The 19,895-nt window shown below is 42.1% G+C and overlaps 1 protein-coding gene across 1 annotated transcript in view; it reads left to right on the forward strand.

Moving 5' to 3' along the window:
* The first annotated feature begins 445 nt into the window (after positions 1-445).
* Positions 446-19,895, forward strand: part of LOC132229742 (uncharacterized) — a 38,386-nt gene continuing 18,936 nt past the window's right edge. The window contains 1 exon segment of the mRNA XM_059686223.1: positions 446-457. Within this exon segment, the coding sequence (XP_059542206.1) occupies positions 446-457 (12 nt within the window).

The following is a 19,895-nucleotide window of genomic DNA, read 5'->3' on the forward strand; positions in this document are numbered from 1 at the left end:
ATCAACTTTTCATATGATAATAATGTTGTAATTCTAGTTTCTTTGGAGAGATTACAATGACACTTAAATATTTTCTTTAGCACAATAACTGAAATTTTTATTATTAAATGTTGACTTGCACAGTTTAATATGCAATACCAAAAATTGATTTATTTTTATTTACAGTACTCCTGAAAGTTTGATTATTCAAACAGAGGACTTCTAAAAATTTTTACTTTATATAAATCTTGTAAAAGCAAAGAAAGAAAACCCAGTTTGGCTTTTTTATCATTGCATATTCCATATTACTAATTAGTTTCCTATCTATATATATAAAATGCTAATATGCAAATAGACCAAATGGCGGGACAACTGAACAACTGAACAACTGAACAACTTGTTGCTATGATGTGCACTGACCACCAGGGAGCGTGTGTAGAACATGGTGGGCATTGGCTGTGGCGTGATGGTGGAGCAGGTGAGCAGGGGCGCTAGTCGCTATCATCAGTGTGAGCCTCTGGTGATTACTGAAAATTATTTGCTCCCGTGTGCCATGGTCCCACGCAGCGATTGCACCTGCTGCCGGTGCTGGCCCTGTTTGCACCTGCAGCTGGTGCTGGAGCCATCGCTCACACCCGCTGCCGGTGCCTAGCGCCGGTCCCAATTGCTTGGTGCTGTCAGTGGTGTGAGTGGTGGCTGTCAGCCCCGATTGACTCTGAGGGCTTTTCCACCTCCCCCTGCTCCTGAGGGGTGATCAGGGCAGCAGCCACCACTTACACCTGTTTCTGGCGCCAGCCCCGCTCACACCCACTGATGGTGCAGAGCTATTGGGGCTGGTGCCAGAAATGTGTGGGAGCGGCAGGGGCAGCAGCAGGGCTGCTGGAAGACAAGGGACCAGGGTCCACGATGGAAGGGGCCTGTCAGGGGCACGAAGGATGGGCTGAGACCCGCCCCTGTGCCCACCACAGCCTCACGACCCACAGTTCTTTTCAAGGTGCACGAATTTGTGCACTGGGCCCCTACTCAGAATATAATGCCCATTTTAACTGTGCATTGAGGTAGATTATTATCTTTCACTTACAATTTTTCACAATTATTTGATGCTTAAATAAAATTTCCACACACTGTCTTCTGGTTCCGCATCCTATAGCTCCTACACTAACCATGTACTTGTAGTGTTCACTATGATCAGTAAAACTAATGACCCTCCATTTTCATGTCCTAACACTAGTTATGTTATCTGCACATTAAAGGGAGGAAAAAATCTTCCTGGACTATTTTTACATCAGTGAAGTTGTTAATAAGTTTACACAGAAGTGTCTGTGCACCACACAGTTATTTCATTATACCCCAAATAAAAGTATTCCCAATTCAGCTTTCCCTTAACTAGATTCCAAAATGTTCATGTTCACTCCAGCACAACATGAAACAAGAGGAATTGCGACAAAGGGAAATCAGGGTGAGAAGAGAAAACAATTGTTTTCTCACAGCGGTTCAAAATTGCATTACAGAAAGATCTTACCCAGTGAGAATACGGTCTTGCAAAAACTCCTCCACGTAGGGCTTTGAAAGATTCAATGCAAGCAGGAGGGCTGATGCTTAATTTCATAGTAAACCTGGCTCTTAAATAATCCATATGTTCTACACATGCATGACCTGGATTTTCCTGGCCTGTAAATTACTGTTTCACTGCCACTCTTCCTTTGAAGAAGACATAATCTCTCCCTGCCCTGAACTACCATGACAGTTTGTTTCTACTTTTTCTGTAAGATATTTCTCTCCTTGCTCTGAGAGAGGGAGAGAGGGAGAGAGAAAGAGAGAGAGAGAGAGAGAGAGAGAGAGAGAGAGAGAGAGAGAGAAGGAGAAAGAGAGAAGGATTTTGTTATCTTTTAACAGGGTACTGACTAGGGTTAGGGATACACACACACACACACACACACACACACACACACACACACACACTACAATCTCTCTGAGAGTGTGGCCTCTGTTTAACAGATTTAATTAATTGTCCACAATAGACTCAGCATTTAGTGTCAACTTGAGTGGCTATGCAGTAAAATATTAAATAAATAAAAATATTAAACTTGAGCACGATGGAAAAAAGGTCCAAAGAAACAAATCAAATGAATAATTTTAAAAATAAGCAGTAAACAAATGCATCGGTACTAGAAATAAAAGCACCTCTTTAGCCTTAAGAAAAACACACAAATTCACGGAAGCCTGGGGCTAATACAGTGAGTAATTCCTTAGTTTTCTATGGTCTTAAACCAAAAATCTTGTTTTTAATATGTACTTAGGATAAGGTATTTCTTCTCTAAATCTAACAGGCAGTAAGGGTACACCCCTTTGGTAATATATACACTGAACTGTGTAAATATAATGGAAAACCAACTGTATCAGTTAAGATAAGCCAAGTAATGCTACAATAACAACTGGCACAAGAATCCCAGGCACTTACAGTAACAAAGGTTTATCTTTCTATTTAACACTATAAGGCCATCTTAGGATGGCTGTGGCTCTGTTTCATGTCATGGTCACTTGGGGACCTGGGTTGATAGAACGGCCTCTGCTCAGTACAACACTGCTCATTATGACATTGGAGGAAGAGACATGCCAGCTCTTGCACTTCTGCCCTAAAGTGATACGCATCTCGTCTGCTTATATTTTATCAGTCAAAGCAAATCTCAAAGCTGCTACAAAGTTCACCAGGGCACCATCCTCTCACATGAAGAGGCACAGCAGGGACAGAGACTGGAACACTTGATAAAGAGTATTATAACCTACCATACTAATGAACTCCATTTTATTCATGTCAAAATCTTGCCATGACCCTTAATTCCTCTTTCAAAAATAGCACTATAACTTGGATTTTTATAAAAATCCAAGTACTTTTCAATTTTAAAACATCCATTAAGATTCCAATAGATTGATCCCCACAAAAGGTCAATAGTATTTGAGTGGCAATTTAAAGCTTTCAAAGTACTTTCAAATAAATATATCACTTAGTCTTCCTAAGTACTCTATGAAAACTTGAGCTCATGAACTGTGATCTTAAGTTCACCCATTATTTTCATTGACCCATAGTGCTCTATGTCCAAGCTAAAAAGCAAACAAACAAAAAAACCTCCTACATACCTATGCATTTTATATCCTTTACATTTGTTATGATTTGAATTAGATCATATTAAACTTATTTGAAGAATTCTTCAATTCATCTGAATTTCCTTTACGTTTTCTGTTGTGTTCTTTCATTTTTACCCCATCTTGTGCCAACTTTTGCTCTTTGTAATCATCCATTGTTATTAGCCGACCCTACAGATGAACTTTTCCTGCTACTCTCTTAATTTTCTTTAAGTAGGTCATTGCTACATGATAATTATACTGCTTTCTTAAATAATTCTGGATCTCATTTCCCAACCTCATTCTATTTATATGCTCTGCATAGGAAATTTAGATACGTACCATTATGAATGTTAAAGCTCAAAGAAACCCTTGAGTTCATGAAACTCTTTTAACAGAAGATAAAATAAGCTGAGAGAGAGAGAGAGAGAGAGAGAGAGAGAGAGAGAGAGAGAGAGACACTTGCTTGAAATATGAAAGCTAGTAAGCTAGTTAGGGATGTTAATAGCACTATAACTCAGGTCTTTGAATTTCTGATACACTACTATCTCCAGTGTTGTGCATATACTTTACTTCATGAACTAGCAAGTCATTATTGACCTTGGGCTGTAGAATTTTTGGATATTCCCCATTTGCAGCAGGCTCACTCTTTGCCCTTCTCCTGCCCTATTCTGTGTATGAAGGTCATCCTGTACATGGTCCTTTGGCTTCTATTTAGAGTTCAGCCAAAGGGACACACTGGTATTAGCTGAGACACTGGAAAGAGTGTGAGTTCTGTGTTTGAGTTCCTCCGGCTCCCTACATATCAGCCATGGTTGGTCCATGGCTGCACTTTTCCAGTGTCTGTGATAGAGTTCCTCTGTCCCAGCTACAGCTACATGTGTAACTGGGATCTAGTGACTATTTCTTGTATTTATTGTTTCAGGATCAGGGGCAGTGATGACTTCCTGCATTGCTAGATTTTTATAGTCTCTATGTCAACTTTTGCCCTTGGCAACAAGTTCCTGTTATGAACAACCATCTTGGTTCCTTCACTCCACCCACATCACTGTAAATAGTGTCTTCATTAAACTCTTTTCCCTTTCACTTTTGAGTGTGCCTCTATATCCTGCTGAAATCCTGACTGATACAGGGGCTATTGCTTTGATTTCAGCAAAGGGGCTATAATATGATATTTTTCTGTTAATAGAAGCTCTTTGTAGGGATAAGGGGGTTCTTCTTGTCCTGTTATTTGATTATCTGTATCTTTTCACAGGTTGGCTTTTCTGGAAGCAAACACTAAGATGAAGTCTGGAGTGCAAGTTATTAATTAAGGATGAACACCTGTGAAAGGAAGGGGTACAGAGGCAGAGTTGGCCAAGGAAGTCGAACTATAATGCAGGTCCCCAAAAGCTGTGAACAAGCTGCAGGAGCTCTAGATTGAATATTACTCTCAGAGATGTCTGACATTTAATTAAAATGTCTGGGCCTTTATATGTACCCTCCACAGTCAGTGGATGTCAGCTGCCCTAGAAAGGGAGTGATTAGCCAGTGGTTCTCAACCTTCCTAATGCCGTGACCCTTTAATACAGTTCCTCATGTTGTGGTGACCCACAACCATAAAAATATTTTTGTTTCTACTTCATAACTGTAATTTTGCTACTCTTATGAATCGTAATGTAATACTGATATGCAGGATGTATTGTCATTGTCCGTGACCCACAGGTTGATAACACTGGGATAGACATGGGAGCTCTCTGGAACTCCAGCAGTCCACAAGGGACTGACAGGTACAGCCTGTCTTCTCACCCTACAGGTTAGGTTGGAAAGCAAGTTATTTCTTAAAGGTTATCTGAATGGTGTATCTTTATCACACAAGTTAGCACACTTCTATTTGAATGTATATCATTATGCATATTCATAGGAATCCTATATAATAAAAGCCTAATATGCTAAGTGGTCGTCCATACAACCAATCAAAACGTAATACCCTAATGATATGCTAAGGCCACTCAACTGCTCATGATGACATTCACTGACCACCAGGGGGCAGACGTTCTGACCAGTAGGTTAGCTTGCTGCTGGGGTTCAGCCGATTGGGAGTGAGCAAGATGGGCCAGACATACCCAGGAGACCTCCCGTGGTCCCTCCCCTGCTGGTCAACCTCCCACTTCCCTGCCCGGCCCCAATCGTGCACTGGTGGGGTCCCTTGGCCTGGCCTGCACCCTCTCGCAATCCAGGACTCCTCAGGGAATGTTGGAGAGCCAGTTTTGGCCTGATCCCGCAGGCCAGGCCGAGGAACCCCACTGGTGCATGAATTTGTGCACCGGGCCTCTAGTACCAGATAAAATACAAGACATCCAGTCAAATTGGAATTTCAGATAAATAACAAATACATTGTATTATATGGCCCATGCAATATTTGAGACACCTTTATAAATAATAATGATTTTTTGTTATCTAAAATTCAAATTCAACTGGGTATTCTGGTGTATTTTTTTGTTTTATTTTGTTGTTTGGGTGTTTTGTTTTCAAAATCAGGCAACCCTAATATTAAGCAGGGTTTATGAAAAGCAGTTTCACATAATGTTTAAAAAATTCAGCCTCTGGACATTCAGAAAGCCAAGAGACATATGAAAACATGCTCAAAGTCACTAATCATCTGAGAGATGCAAATCAAAACAACAATGAGGTACCATCTCACACCTGTCAGACTGGCTATCATTAACAAATCAACAAACGACAAGTGCTGGAGAGGATGTGGAGAAGAAGGAACACTCGTGCACTGCTGGTGGGAATGCAGACTGGTGCAGCCACTATGGAAGACAGTATGGAGTTTCCTCAAAAAACTGAAAATGGAACTCCCATTTGACCCTGTGATCCCACTTCTAGGAATATATCCCAAGAAACCAGAAACACCAATCAGAAAGGATATATGCACCCCTATGTTCATAGCAGCACAATTCACCATAGCTAAGATCTGGAAACAGCCTAAGTGCCCATCAGTAGATGAATGGATTAGAAAACTGTGGTACATTACACGATGGAATACTATGCTGCTCTAAAAAGGAAGGAACTCCTACCATTTGCAACGGCATGAATGGAACTGGAGAGCATTATGCTAAGTGAAATAAGCCAGTCAATGAAGGAAAAATACCACATGATCTCACTCATTCATGGATAATAGAGACCATTATAAACTTTTGAACAATAATAGATACAGAGGCAGAGCTGTCTCAAACAGATTGTCAAACTGCAGCGGGAAGGCCGGGGAGGGTTGGGGGGCAGGAGGTAGGGGTTAAGAGATCAACCAAAGGACTTGTATGCATGCATATAAGTATAACCAATGGACATAAGACACTGGGGGATAGGGGAGGCTAGGGGACTGTCTAGGGCGGGGGGAAAAATGGACACATATGTAATACCCTTTGTAATAATTTAAGCAATAAAAATAAATAAATAAATAAATAAATAAATAAATAAATAAATAAATAAATAATTCAGCCTCTGGAATTGGACTGCATTAATAGAGAGCTTACCAGATTGCATCAATTCAGAGATTACCTATTTTATTTAGCAGCAGTTTAATTTTAGACACATTATTTAATCACTATGTACTTCAGATAATTCATCTTTAAAATGGGGGAAATAAATTCATAAAATAAATTAGTTAATAAAATAATTTTAAAATTTAGTGACACATAGTAAGTACTCAATTGCAATTATTATTTTCATTACATCTTTTCTGTTACACTAACACAATGCCATTTGATATACTGTTGCACAGTGCTATAGCATGCCTAAATATGATGGATTCTCTATTATCTAAAATATTAGAGGCCCAGTGGACAAAATTCGTGCACTGGGGGGTGGGAGTCCCTCAGCCCAGCCTGCCCCCTCTCACAGTCCAGGAGCCCTCAGTGGATGTCCTACTGGTTGCTTACTGTCTGGCAACAGAGGCTCAGAGCAGGCGCCCCGTGTGTGTGTGTGTGTGTGTGTGTGTGTGTGTGTGTGTGTCCACTGGTGGCTGCGGGGCGCTTGCCTAGGGGAATGGGGGGCTTACCTAAGGGTCCCTGTTTGGACGCCAGATTCCGGGGTCCAACCCCAGCAGGTCCAGGGGTCCCCAAAGGTGTGGACGGAGTCGGCAAAGAAGGAATGACACGGAGACAGCGTTCAGTTGATCAGCAGCCTAGCCAGGATCTCTAGTCAAGTTCTGGTCAGGATCTCCAGCGAAGTTCTGGTTAGGATCTCCAGCCAGGTTCTGTGTCCATGTTCTCTTGCTAGGTTCTCCAGCCAGGTTCTGTCCAGGTTCTCAAGCCAGGTTCAGTCACCAGGTTCTAGTCAGGTTCTCTTGCCAATTTCTATAGTCAGGTTCAGTCCACGATCTTTTGCCATGTTCTCTCGCTAGGTTCTGTCTCTAGGTTCTGAGGCCAGTTTCTGTGTCTAGGTTCTGTGTCTAGGTTCTGTGTCCTGTTGTCTTGTTACATCTGTATTTATACCAGTTGATTCCAATCCTATCAATCTCTATGCCAAAGGTTAGGGCGTTTCTTATCTCCATTCCAGGGAGTAAAGATTATGTAGCTTAAGCATGATTGTTCGTAGTTAAAGTGATTAATTACCTGCCTGGCACTTAGTTAAGGGGTTTTATTCCCTCCCTAACTTCAGGGGAAAATCCCTACCTGGGGAAACAACCTTTCTCAGAGAGGTGACCTTGGTTAAAACACATAGCGCCAAGAAGGTGAGCAAACATATTAAGAACAGTATGCCATATATGCCAGATCCCTTGAAATAGCAAGGATGGATCGGCTCCCGGCAGGTGGCTGCCCCCATTTGCACCACAGAGGCTCGGAGCAGGCACCCCGTGTGTGTGTGTGTGTTTGTGTTTGTGTGTGTGTCCACTGGGGGCCTTCCCCCAGCCACACTGTAGAGGTTTGGAGCAGGGGCCCCTCTGTGTTGATCTCTCAGGCTCCTGGCTGTGCCTGCATGTTGTTCTCTTCCTTGAGTGGCGGTCAGGGTGGGCGGTAAGCTTGGCTTTCTCCATCACCAGAGGCAACCCAAGCCTCCAGCTCTGTGGCCGCTTGGCTTCTCTGCTGCGGCCGCAGCAAGGCTTGGCTTCTCCACTGCAGCCTCAGCGGAGAAGCCAAGCCTCTTCAGTCTTTGGTCTTCAGTCTTCAGTCAGGCAGAAGCCTTCAGTCTTCACTCCACACCTGCATATGCAAATTAACTGTCATCTTTGTTGGGTTAATTTGCATACTCATCTGATTGGCTGGTGGGCATAGCACAGTGACACCAATTTGGATGTTTCTCTTTTATTAGTGTAGATAGAGTACCAGGTAAGCACACACTGTTCCAAAATACTATAAAGCCCTTACAAATAAGGCCTTGAGAAAAAGAAAATTCTGGCACAATGTGGCCCAGAATTGATAATGAGATAATTGAACAGTAATATGGTTTATAGAGATTGTGAAATTTAAACCGGGTCAGGAAGAAAAACTATGATTTTGACACATGAAGAAGATGGAGAAGCAGAAACACACTTGAAAAGAAGGAGCAATCAAATTTCTACCTAAAAGGTAAACTAGCTAGCATTCTCTCTTATTTTCCTTAAATAGACTAGAAGACACAGAAAATAGAGACATGAAATATTACCAAAACCAACATGGCAAACCACCCATGAAAACATCTGGGAAGAAGTGAACATAGATTGACTGAAAACCGGTTAGAAATACTTCATGCTTTTTTTCCTATTCTCAATACCTCATCTCTCTTAGAATTTTCATTTAAAAATAAATTTTAATTTTTGGCCCATTTGTTCTCAAATTTTACTTGTGATGAAAGTGGTAATCCAATGTCTGTGGGTTTTTTAAGATTTTTTTGTTTGTTTGTTTGTTTTTGAGATAGCTGTACTTCACAAGGGTGATTGTTAATTTGGCCAGGGTTGTCAGTTACTTTGTGAATATTTCTAGTGTCCCAAGATTTCCAACTCATTTGATGATTCACTACGAGGACCCAAGGGACTTAACATATGGTTGTACTCACTTATGACACTTAGAGCCACAGCTGGGATCAACTAGGAACAAGAAACAGGCAGAGTCGCCAGGAATCTGTGTGCAGGTTCCCCATGATCTCCTCCTCCTATCATGGGTCACAGAGAGTACACCCACCCATCAGCAGCACAAATACAGTGATGCCTGTGTGATGGTTTTTCCCTAGAAAATCTGTTTGAGACTCACAAAGTAAAGTTTGCAGTAGGGGCTGGTCACACAGGCATTCTTTGTTTAGGAACTATGATGATTTTAGTTGTTTTTTTTTAAAAAAGCATTCAAGGTTTTCACTGTGAATTACATTGTTTGTACAAACAATATAGGCACCAGGCATACAATATTATTATTTAGGAAACTAGAGGCCCTGTGCACGAATTTGTGCACAGGTGGAGTCCAGCTGGCCTGGCCCAATTGGGGCCAATCGGGCCAGGCTGGCCAGGGGGAGGGTCCACAGGTGGTTGGCTGGCTGGCCAGCCCCCAGATCAGGGTGGTGGGGGCCAATCAGTGGCCGCGGGTGGTTGGCTAGCTGACCCCTCCCCCAATCGGGGTGGAGGGGACAATTTGGGGAGGGGCTGGCTGGGGGGAGGGGCCCCAGGCAGTTGGCTGGCTGGCCCTGCCCCCTGGTAAAATGCCTGGTTGAGGGGATCATTTGCATATTAGCCTTTTATTATATAGGACTAGAGGCTGGTGCACAAAAATTTGTGCACTCGGGGGGTTGGGGGGGTGCTTCAGCCCGGCCTGTGCCTTCTCGCAGTCTGGGACCCCTCAGGAGATAACGACCTGCTGGCTTAGGCCTGCTCCCAGGTGGCAGAGGGCGGGCCCAATCCCTAGGTGCAGCCCCTGGTCAGGCTCAGAGCAGGGCCGATTGGGGAGTTGGGGCGCCGCCTCCTTCACACTCAAGGCAGGGTTGATGGGGAGGTTGCGGCGCGACCCCGTCACACACAGAGCAGGGCCAATCAGGGGGTTGGGGCTCTGCCCACCGTCACTCACAGAGTAGGGCCCATCAGGGGGGTTGGGTTCCGTATCCTGTCACGCACAGAGCAGGGCCCATCAGGGGGGTTGCGGAGCTCCCCCCTGTCATGCACAGAGCAGGGACCATTAGGGGGTTGAGGAGCTCCCCCCTGTCACTCACAGAGGAGGGCCAATAGGGGAGTTGGGGCACCGCACCCTGTCACACTCAGGGCAGGGCCGATGGGGAGGTTATGCTCTACCTTGTCACACACAGAGCAGGGCCCTTGGGGGGGGGGACGCCGCCCTCTATCACCCACAGAGCAGGGCTTATCAGGGGGTTGGGGCACCGCCACTGTCACACACAGAGCAGGGCCCGTGGGGGGGATTGGGGCGCTGCACCCTGTCACACACAGAGCAGGGTCGATCAGGGGTTTGGGGCGCCACACCCTGTCACACACAGAGCCGCAGGGCGATCAGGGGGTTGGGGAGCTCCCCCCTATCAGGCACAGAGCAGGGCTGATCAGGGGGTTGGGGCGCCTTCCCCTGTCACGAACAGAGCTGGGCGGATAGGGAGGTTGTGGCCCCGTCCCCTGTCACACACAGAGCTGCAGGGTGATCAGGGGGTTTGGGCGCTGCCCCCTTTCACGCTGATCCCGGTGCCAGGAGGCCTCGTGGCTCCGCTGATCCTGGTGCTGGGAGGCATATTACCTTTTTACTATATAGGATAGAGACTGGTGCATGGGTGGGGGCCGGCTGGTTTGCCCTGAAGGGTGTCCTGGATCAGGGTGGGGGTCCCCACGGGGGTGCCTGGCCAGTCTGGGTGAGGGGCTGAGGGCTGTTTTCAGGCTGGCGGGTGACGGAAGCTCCCATCCACTCCTTTTTTACTTTTTTTCTTTTTTTATTCTGGGCCAGCTTTAGCTCTGAGGCTTGGCTCCAGCTTTTAGGCCTCGGCTGCTGAAAGCAGGTATCTGGTTTGTTTGGGTTCTATAATCGAAACACTGTTTCAACTCCAACTCTGAGATCCCAGCTGGCTTAAAGCAGGTTTCTGGGGTTTTGTTTAGCTTCTATATTTGTAACAATGTTTCAAACTGCAAGCTCAGAGGCCGGCAAGGCAGGCGGGGAACGTTGGAATCCTCTGTCACTGAAGCAAGCAAGCCTCATGTTCGCTTCCAGCTGCCTGGCTGCCGGCCGCCATCATGGCTGGCAGTTAATTTGCATATCGCCCTGATTAGCCAATGGGAAGGGTAGCGTAGGTATGGCTAAATACCATGTTTCTCTTTTATTAGATAAGATACTTCAGAAGCCAAGTTCCCAGACACAAGCCAAGGGCCAAACTTATAAAATGCAGTCTACAGCCTCCTAGGTTAACGTTTCTCTGCACTGCCAGTATGTGAGCAAAGGACAGACCTCACGCCAAGCCCACACCCTGTGAGTTCAAGGGCTGGGGGTGGATTGAGCCCTTGGGTAGAGAAAACCTTGCATTAGTAATCCTCACTCCATAAAACAATTCTTTGGATTATAACCTCATTCATTATGCCTCAAGGACAAGGTGAAGATATCTCAGAAATGGCTATTGGGAAGCAACTGCCAGAGTTAATTAGTTCCCACATTGTTGCTCTCTTCTGCTAATGTGGTTGTAACTTTTGAGGGCACTTGGGCCAGAGGCAGAATTGCCGCAGTGGGAAGGCAGATGGTTCATCCCCACATAATGGCGATAGATGATCAATGGAAGAACCCTACATGTCTTCCCCCTAAGTTTTTCCTTTTACAGTGGGTCTTGTTCCTCCCCTTACCCTCACGGTAATTTCAAAGCAGCCATGCATCACCCAGGAATTTCTTATCATTTGTTCCTTTTCTTAGTGTTTTCCCTCTGTGGTTTCTCTGGGATTTCTTTTAGGGCTGGCATCCAGCAGTCCTACCACTTCAGCATCCTGTAGGAACTAGCTAGAACATTTTAAAACAATTTTTCTCTGTTTTTCAGGGTTAAAGCTGCGTGCATTCTCATTGTAACTCCTTGAAAAATACAGATAAAGACAAAGGGGAAAAAAGAAAATGAAAACTCACGCCCAACTCTACAGTAAAGAAATAATCACCGTTAGCAGTGTGTGGAAGATCTTGTCAGTAAGTTTTTGTTTCTCTTCTTGTGTGCCTTTTATTTGTAGTGTAATACTAATGCCAGCTTACCCTTGGTCTGCTGCTAAGTGATGGATCGTCTAAAAATACTTGGTGAAATGTATAACAATTCCTAACTGAAATCTATTTGTCTATGGGGTGGAGGAACCTTCAGAGACAGAACATAGTGTGACTACTATGGGGATTCAGATTCTATGGTTATAAGCAGAAAACTGATGGGACTATTTTAGAGAAGCCCATTAGTAGTAGAAGGAGTTAACTGCTCAGAAAAAAAAAAAAACAACAACAAATTTTAGAGTGAGAGAGAAGTAGGTATAAAAATATTAACTTGGTCCTAGCCAGTTTGGGTCAGTGGATAGAGTGTCAGCCTGCGAACTAATGAGTCACAGGTTCGATTCTGGTCAAGGGCACATGCCTGGGTTGCGTGCTCACTCCCCTGTGAGTGTGTGTGCAGGAGGTAGCCGATCAATGATTCTCTCTCATTCTTGATGTTTCTATCTCTCTCCCTCTCCCTTCCTCTCTGGAATCAATAAAAATATATTTAAAAAATATTAACATGATACTACTGTCCAAATCATAAAGGGGTGGTTCTGGGCTTAATATGGAATTGATCTGTAAAATCTACATTTGTATTCAGTGTCTCTTATCCTCATTTCTGAGAACTGTGAAAGGTAGGGGCACACTATAATAAATATTTCCCTAAAATGCTGAATGATCTACTTCACTGAACTATAAAACATATTGCTGTCCAATCAACACGGCCTGGCAACACTCTAGCAGAAGAGAATGGTTCTTTGATTCTACCCCCCAGATGCCCTCAGTTACAGGCTACCTTAGAGCTTTGTCATCAAGAGGTTCAAGAAATCAGTGCCAATGGGACCCTGCTCTTTCTGTTGTGCAGCTGAGTAGCCAGCAGTGGGGAAATGCTGTGCCTGGTGTGGCAGGAGACAGAGGCCAGGTGGAGCAATCAGAATGGCAGCCACGCGCACTGGGGACTGAGACGCCCAGCAATCAGCAACAGTATCCACTGGCCTGCTGCCCAGCAAGAGCCATAAACACAAAACTGTTACGCTCAGCACCTATTCGAAAAAACTAAATCCCCTCTTGAAAGAGTAGGAGACACGTAGCAAAATCTAGCTGGCATTACCTTGCTTGTGAGTCCAGCCAATGATAGGTGGTGGGCTTCTATTCCTAACAAGGCAAACTATTTTAAAAGATGAAATGCATGGGGCTCTTGGACACATGCTGTCGATACAAGTGTAGTACCTCCCACTTTTAGATGAGCTGTATGAAAGCAAGGAGAGTTTGCCCCAGAACCCTAGTTGAATTGGGGCCATACGTTAGGTCTCCTGAATCTCAAATCAAGAAAAATTATTTTATTCTATAGTGTTTCATATGAGATGTCTTGCTCTGTTATGGCTGAGCAGCAATGTGCTCATCCATTCTCAAGTGATGTAAAGCATTGCACCTAATCTGTACTCAAGAAAAAAAAATCTACTTCAATTAAAGAGCTGTTGTTTATACACTGACCAGTTATTTTGTTTATAGAAGATTTGCAATGTATTACCTTTTCCCTTCTCTCTTTCCTTCCTTCCTTTTTTTGCTCTTTCATTTGTTCTGTTTCCCTCCCAATTCATAGTCATATTATGGTATAATTCATTTCAACTAAATATATATGCACTGCTTCAGAAATGAAAGAAATGTAACAGTCTGAGGTATGTATATATACATATGTGTTTAATTTTTAATAGAATAATTAAATATTCTCATGGAAAGACAAACAGAAAGATGTACAATGAAACTGGAAAAAAGAGGCTCCTGCTTTGTTGGGTTATCTGAGTCAGTGAAAAATAAACACGAGCAGCAGAAAGACAGTAAAAACATGTTCTACTTTTATGGACTCTCTAACTTAACAGAAATGTTTTTGTTTTGTATAATTGTATTTCATTTAAGACTACATCTAAGTATAAAAGTAAATTTCTAAAGATAAATATTTACAAATGTTATGGAGAGTGAGGTGGGAGAGATTAAAAAAAATGGAGAGAGAAGGGGAGAGAGAATAAAAGAGAGTTTAAATTATCTTTTGCATTCTGGAACAAAAGTATTAATGAAAGAAATTTTGAAAAATTACAGAGCAACAAGTCAACGTTGGTGACTTGACAGATAACCAATGTTTTCTTAACTGTTTTATATGTGTTATAAATTGGTCTACATTTTTAGATAAAGAAGTTTGATAAGTTATTTTTGTTTCCAGCCCATTTTTTCCCCTTTGACTTTCAACTTATATGCAAGCCATTTAGGAGTTTAGTCACATGTTTACTTATTTTATTTATTGTTTGAGGTCCCCGATAAAAATCTACTTTTTAAGAGTACAGTGAAGATTACTTAAGCTAGAAGCTTCACATTTTATCACTGAACAAATCTATGCCCTGGTTTTTAATTCTTTAAGTATTTTTTACTATTAAAGACACAGAGTTATAAATATTTCATATTAAATGAGAACACCATTTTATCTTCCTGGTATTAATTAGTTGGCTAAAAATACAGTCGACTCAGGAAAAAAAACAGAGGCACAAAAGGTTTTTGTGAGATTTCTGGATATGTCTGTATATGGATTTTGTAAAAATATTTTATAAAATTATTTCTAAATTTTTAACAAAAAATTTGACCAAAAATAATATTTAAAATAAAAATAAATAAATGAAGAAAGGATGAAAAAAAAATCATGGGAACCCATAATTAACATAATATTTGTAATATATATGTATATGTATATATACATATGTGTTTAATTTTTAATAGAATAATTAAATATTCTCATGGAAAGACAAACAGAAAGATATACAATGAAACTGGGAAAAAGAGGTTCCTGCTTTGTTGGGTTATTGCAAAAGGCGAATCTGGGGACCGTCAATCCGCATGATCACGTTTTCTGGAGCAAATAGCACTGAGAACAGAAGGCGCTGCTAGGGTAAATGAAGCGTTGTCGAGCAGGCGTGGGTTTGCAGACAGGTGATGGCAGAGGCTCAATTCCATTGTGACAGAACAGTGTTTTGTTCACCTATTATAACCATTTCCTGTTAAAGGAGATTTAGATTCTCACATGAGCATTCTTGGCAAAGTGCTACCTAGGGTATTATAATAATCCGATCTGGAAGCGTTTAAGGCAGGGACCGAATGCACACCGACTCAGGATAAGCACAGTCAGAACTTGGAGGCAACAAAGACCCAAAACAGGCGGAATGAAATGAATTGCCTCTTTCAAAAAGATTAACTCTCTTCCTAGTTGATGCACTGCACTTTTGACTAAATGGACTATTTATAAATTATCATTTACTTTAAACATGTTATTTTTTTTCTTTTCTTTTGCTACTTTAATGTTAACTTATAGAAGTTAATTCAAACATTATAATTCAACTTAAAGATAAATATCACATGACCTCACTCATTTGTGGAATAGAATGAACAACATAAACTGATGAACAAAAATAGAACTAGAGTCATAGAACCATTGAACAGACTGTCCAACCTATGAGGGAAGGTGGGGGGCGGTGAAAGGGTAAGAGATCAACCAAAGGACTTGTATGCACGCATATAAGCATAACCGATGGACACAGATGGAGGGGGAGGGCGGAGGGAGGTGAGGGCATGTGCTGGGGGCAGCCGGGAAGAGGTCAATGGGGGAAAAAGAAATATGTATACTTTAAACGATAAAGAATTTAAATTAAAAAAAAGGAAATGGAAAGGCAAAAGAAAAAGCTGCAAAGGTGTACTGAGCTATTGATTAGGAATGTGGGACAATTTAGGTTTAAAAAATAAATACTATTTTCTGGTATATGAGAGTATAATTTGACATCTGTGAACTCTATTGTGTGCTCATCACCCAAAGTCTAGCTATTAACCAATGGTATCTCAATAAATTTAATTTAAAAAATTGACAAACAACATACACAAATAATATAAATTTCATTAAAAATGAAAATTAGACATCATTGCTTGTAATAAAATAAATTGAATTGTAAAAAAATCGCTATATTTTAAAGGAAGACTGTATTCCTTCATTCCAAGGAAGTCAAAGAATGTGTACCTTTTAGTAAGTGAGCCAACATCATTTGATTACTAATAACATAATTTAAATGAACTGTCTTCTTCTCTTTTGTATATTACAGGACATTAGGAGTCAGCATTAGCACCCTCTTCAGAAACTTAATTCAGTAGATATACCTATGTGACTCCCGCCTCCTATTCACCAGCTGCAACTTGGAAAATATAAAACGCATTTTAAATGTAATGTTCCGGATAATAGGGAGCATGAATTTTTTTCCATGTTGTTCCCATTAAGACCTCAAAAATTACTTGGAACAGATAAAATGCATAGTGAACATTTTACTGTAGAGTATTTCTACTTCTTCCATTATCAGTTTAATAACCCCAAGAACATATTCCTTTGCCTGAATTGTCCCTGGCTTGGGCAAACATGTTACACTAGTATTTTTGCTGCTATCGTTTTAAAACCATAGTACTGGTAGTCTCTATTTCCCTCATGGGCCACTAAGCCACTGTTCCACCTCTTTTTAGTTCTCTTATACACAGAATATTTGATTTTTTAAACAGCCTCATTCCTTATTCCATAATCTATCTACCTGTCCATTCACCTCACTTGTCTTCTTCCACATTATCTGACTTAATCTATTCACATAGGTTTATGAATATGTTTGTAAATGAAGCTACATGTCTGATTGACCAATATACCTGATTCTGAAAATACATCCACATGCCATTTGTTTTTACAAGTTTCTCTTGCCAAGTTCATGTTTATCTGTGCATTGTTCTATATCATTATCAGAAGACAGGCCTCTTTCCTTTGTGTGTGTGTGTGTGTGTGTGTGTGTGTGTGTGTGTGTGTGTGTGGAAGGTTATGTGTGGGTAAGAGAATGAAAGAAATCAGACATGAAAATATAGGCAAAAGTGAAATTATTGGATGGTGATCATGTTTTTACTATGATTTTGTGAAACATGAATGCATGAAAGAGAAACAAAATAGGGCAGGAAAATAGATTTGGTCAGGTGTGTGCATCTGCTGACATCCATCGATGCTTAATGCAGAGTCTTTACTCATAGATCTAAATAAATGCTTAATTGTAATCTTACTTTTAAATAATTATCATTAAACTAGTATTTGTATTTTGATATCCATGTAGTGAATGTTTCAGTTTATCTCCCAAGTTTGCTTCCCAACCTTTTTTTTTTTTTTTGCAAAAATTAATAAAATAACAACGACAAAACTTCTATGATAAAGACTTTGGCCTGTCTTGCTACCAAGAGCATAGGCATATACACATGTTAATGTATGATCGATAATATCAAAATAAAATTGATTTTTTTGATTTTTTCTCTATCATTTTATCCCAGAAATTATATATCTTCATTTTCTTTAGAAATCTAATTCTTGTATTGTAGCTTCCCATTTATCACACATTCTTATTGAATGCTGAAGCCAGTAATCCCTTGGGCAATTGCTTTGGACATATCTTGTTTAAATGCCAAGAAAATACATCAAATAAATAAATCAATGCCACAAGAATGATACTTAGAACCTGGATTATAGCAACAGTATCCTAAAGTGCCATCTTTCAGCTGCCCATTGTATCACAGGGGGTCTCCAATCAGTGGGCAACTCTCCACACCATATGTGCACCACATCAGAGGCCCAGAGACACAACGCAGATAAATTTTTGTGAGACAGTAACCAAAGCATGAATCCTACAGCTCTGTTCTTTCCAAATTTATATGCATTTGAAACAATTTATCTTTAAGCCATTTAAACTAAAGCAGTGGGAATAAGGTCAGGTAAACATAACTTCTTGACTACACACTATTAAATCCTACTGTGTTAAGAGGAAATATAAATATTTATAAATATATTCACATTCATTCAAATTTGAAAAGAGAAGTACGTATCCTACCTTCGCAGACAAGACCTTTAAAAGAATAAAAATAAATTGTGTTAATTGGGACACCTTTTCACTATGTGTCTGCAAGAGCATGTCTATGCCCTAGAGTTCTCTAGCTGCTCATCCTCAAAAGGCATTTGTTAGAGTCCTTCTCTTTTGCCTCTATGCGTGGAGGAGAAAAGACATATTTAGGTAGGGGTATATTGCAACACCTTTCAAATCATATTTTATTGACTAATGCTATTTCTCCTTAAAGTAGGCTCTGTCCAGAGATAGAAGAATCACAGTTTATAGTTTGCTTCTTGTGTCCCCAAGGAAAATTTGATACTATTGTGATATTTGTATAGACAAGGTGACACCATGCTATATTAAAAGTAAACTGAATGTTTCAGTGCAGGCTCTCACCGGAGCTCATTATTTTCATCCTGGTGATGTGACTTCCTATGAGGACTAGATTTTCACATCTCTCCTATCAAGAAAGCTCATCTTATCAAAAATATGAATATTTTTATGCACTCATAGTTGTCATTAAATAAATTCCATTGGTTCTGATAGCCTTTTTATTTATTTCATTTCACTGTTCCTATTATTGGTTGGTCAGGTAAAGAAGAATTTTCTGACTTTGGCAGTATTCTCTGTGCCAACAATTGGGCTGTGGAGGCAGCCATCCTATCTAATAAAAGAGAAACATGGTAATTAGCGTACGACCGCTACACTTCCCATTGACTAATCAGGGAAATATGCAAATTAACTGCCAGCCAAGATGGCGGCCGGCAGCAAGGCAGCTTGAAACTAACATGAGGCTTGCTTGCTTCAGTGATGGAGGAAACCAACATTCCCCGACTGCCTTGCCGGCCTCTGAGCCTGCAGTTTGAAACATTGTTACAAATATAGAAGCTAAACAAAACCCCAGAAACCTGCTTTCAGCGAGCCGGGATCTCAGAGGTAGAGTTATACATTGTTTCGATTATAGAACCCAAACAAACCAGATACCTGCTTTCAGCAGCAGAGGCCTCAGAACTGGAGCCAGAGCTAAAGCTGGCCCAGAAAAAAAGAAAAAGAAAAAAAGGAGCGGTTGGGAGCTTCAGTCACCCGCCAGCCTGAAAACAGCCCTCAGCCCCTCACCCAGACTGGCCAGGCATCCCCGTGGGGACCCCCACCCTGAAGGGGGTGTGACCAGCTGCAAACAGCCATCATCCCCTCACCCAGGCTGGTCAGGCACCCCAGTGGGGACCCCCGCCCTGATCCAGGACATCCTTCAGGGCAAACCAGCCAGCCCCACCCATGCACCAGGCCTGTATCCTATATAGTAAAAGGGTAATATGCCTCCCAGCACCGGGATCAGCGGAGCTGAGAGGCCTCCCCGCACCAGGATCAGCGTGACAGTGGGCAGTACCCAAATCCCCTGATCACCCTGCGGCTCTGTGTGTTACAGGGGGCGGGGCCACGACCTCCCTATCCGCCCTGCTCTGTTCGTGACAGGGGAAGGCGCCCCAACCTCCTGATCAGCCCTGCTCTGTGCCTGATACGGGGAAGCTCCCCAACCCCCCTGATCGCCCTGCAGCTCTGTGTGTGACAGGGTGCGGCGCCCCAACCCCCCGATCGGCCCTGCTCTGAGTGTGACAGGGTGAAGCACCCCAAACCGCCCCCCTCCCCACGAGCCCTGCTCTGTGTTTGATGGGGTAGAGCCATAACCTCCCCATTGGCCCTGCCCTGAGTGTGACAGTGGCGG

Source organism: Myotis daubentonii, chromosome 3, assembly GCF_963259705.1.
Source record: "Myotis daubentonii chromosome 3, mMyoDau2.1, whole genome shotgun sequence".
Taxonomy (NCBI): domain Eukaryota; kingdom Metazoa; phylum Chordata; class Mammalia; order Chiroptera; family Vespertilionidae; genus Myotis; species Myotis daubentonii.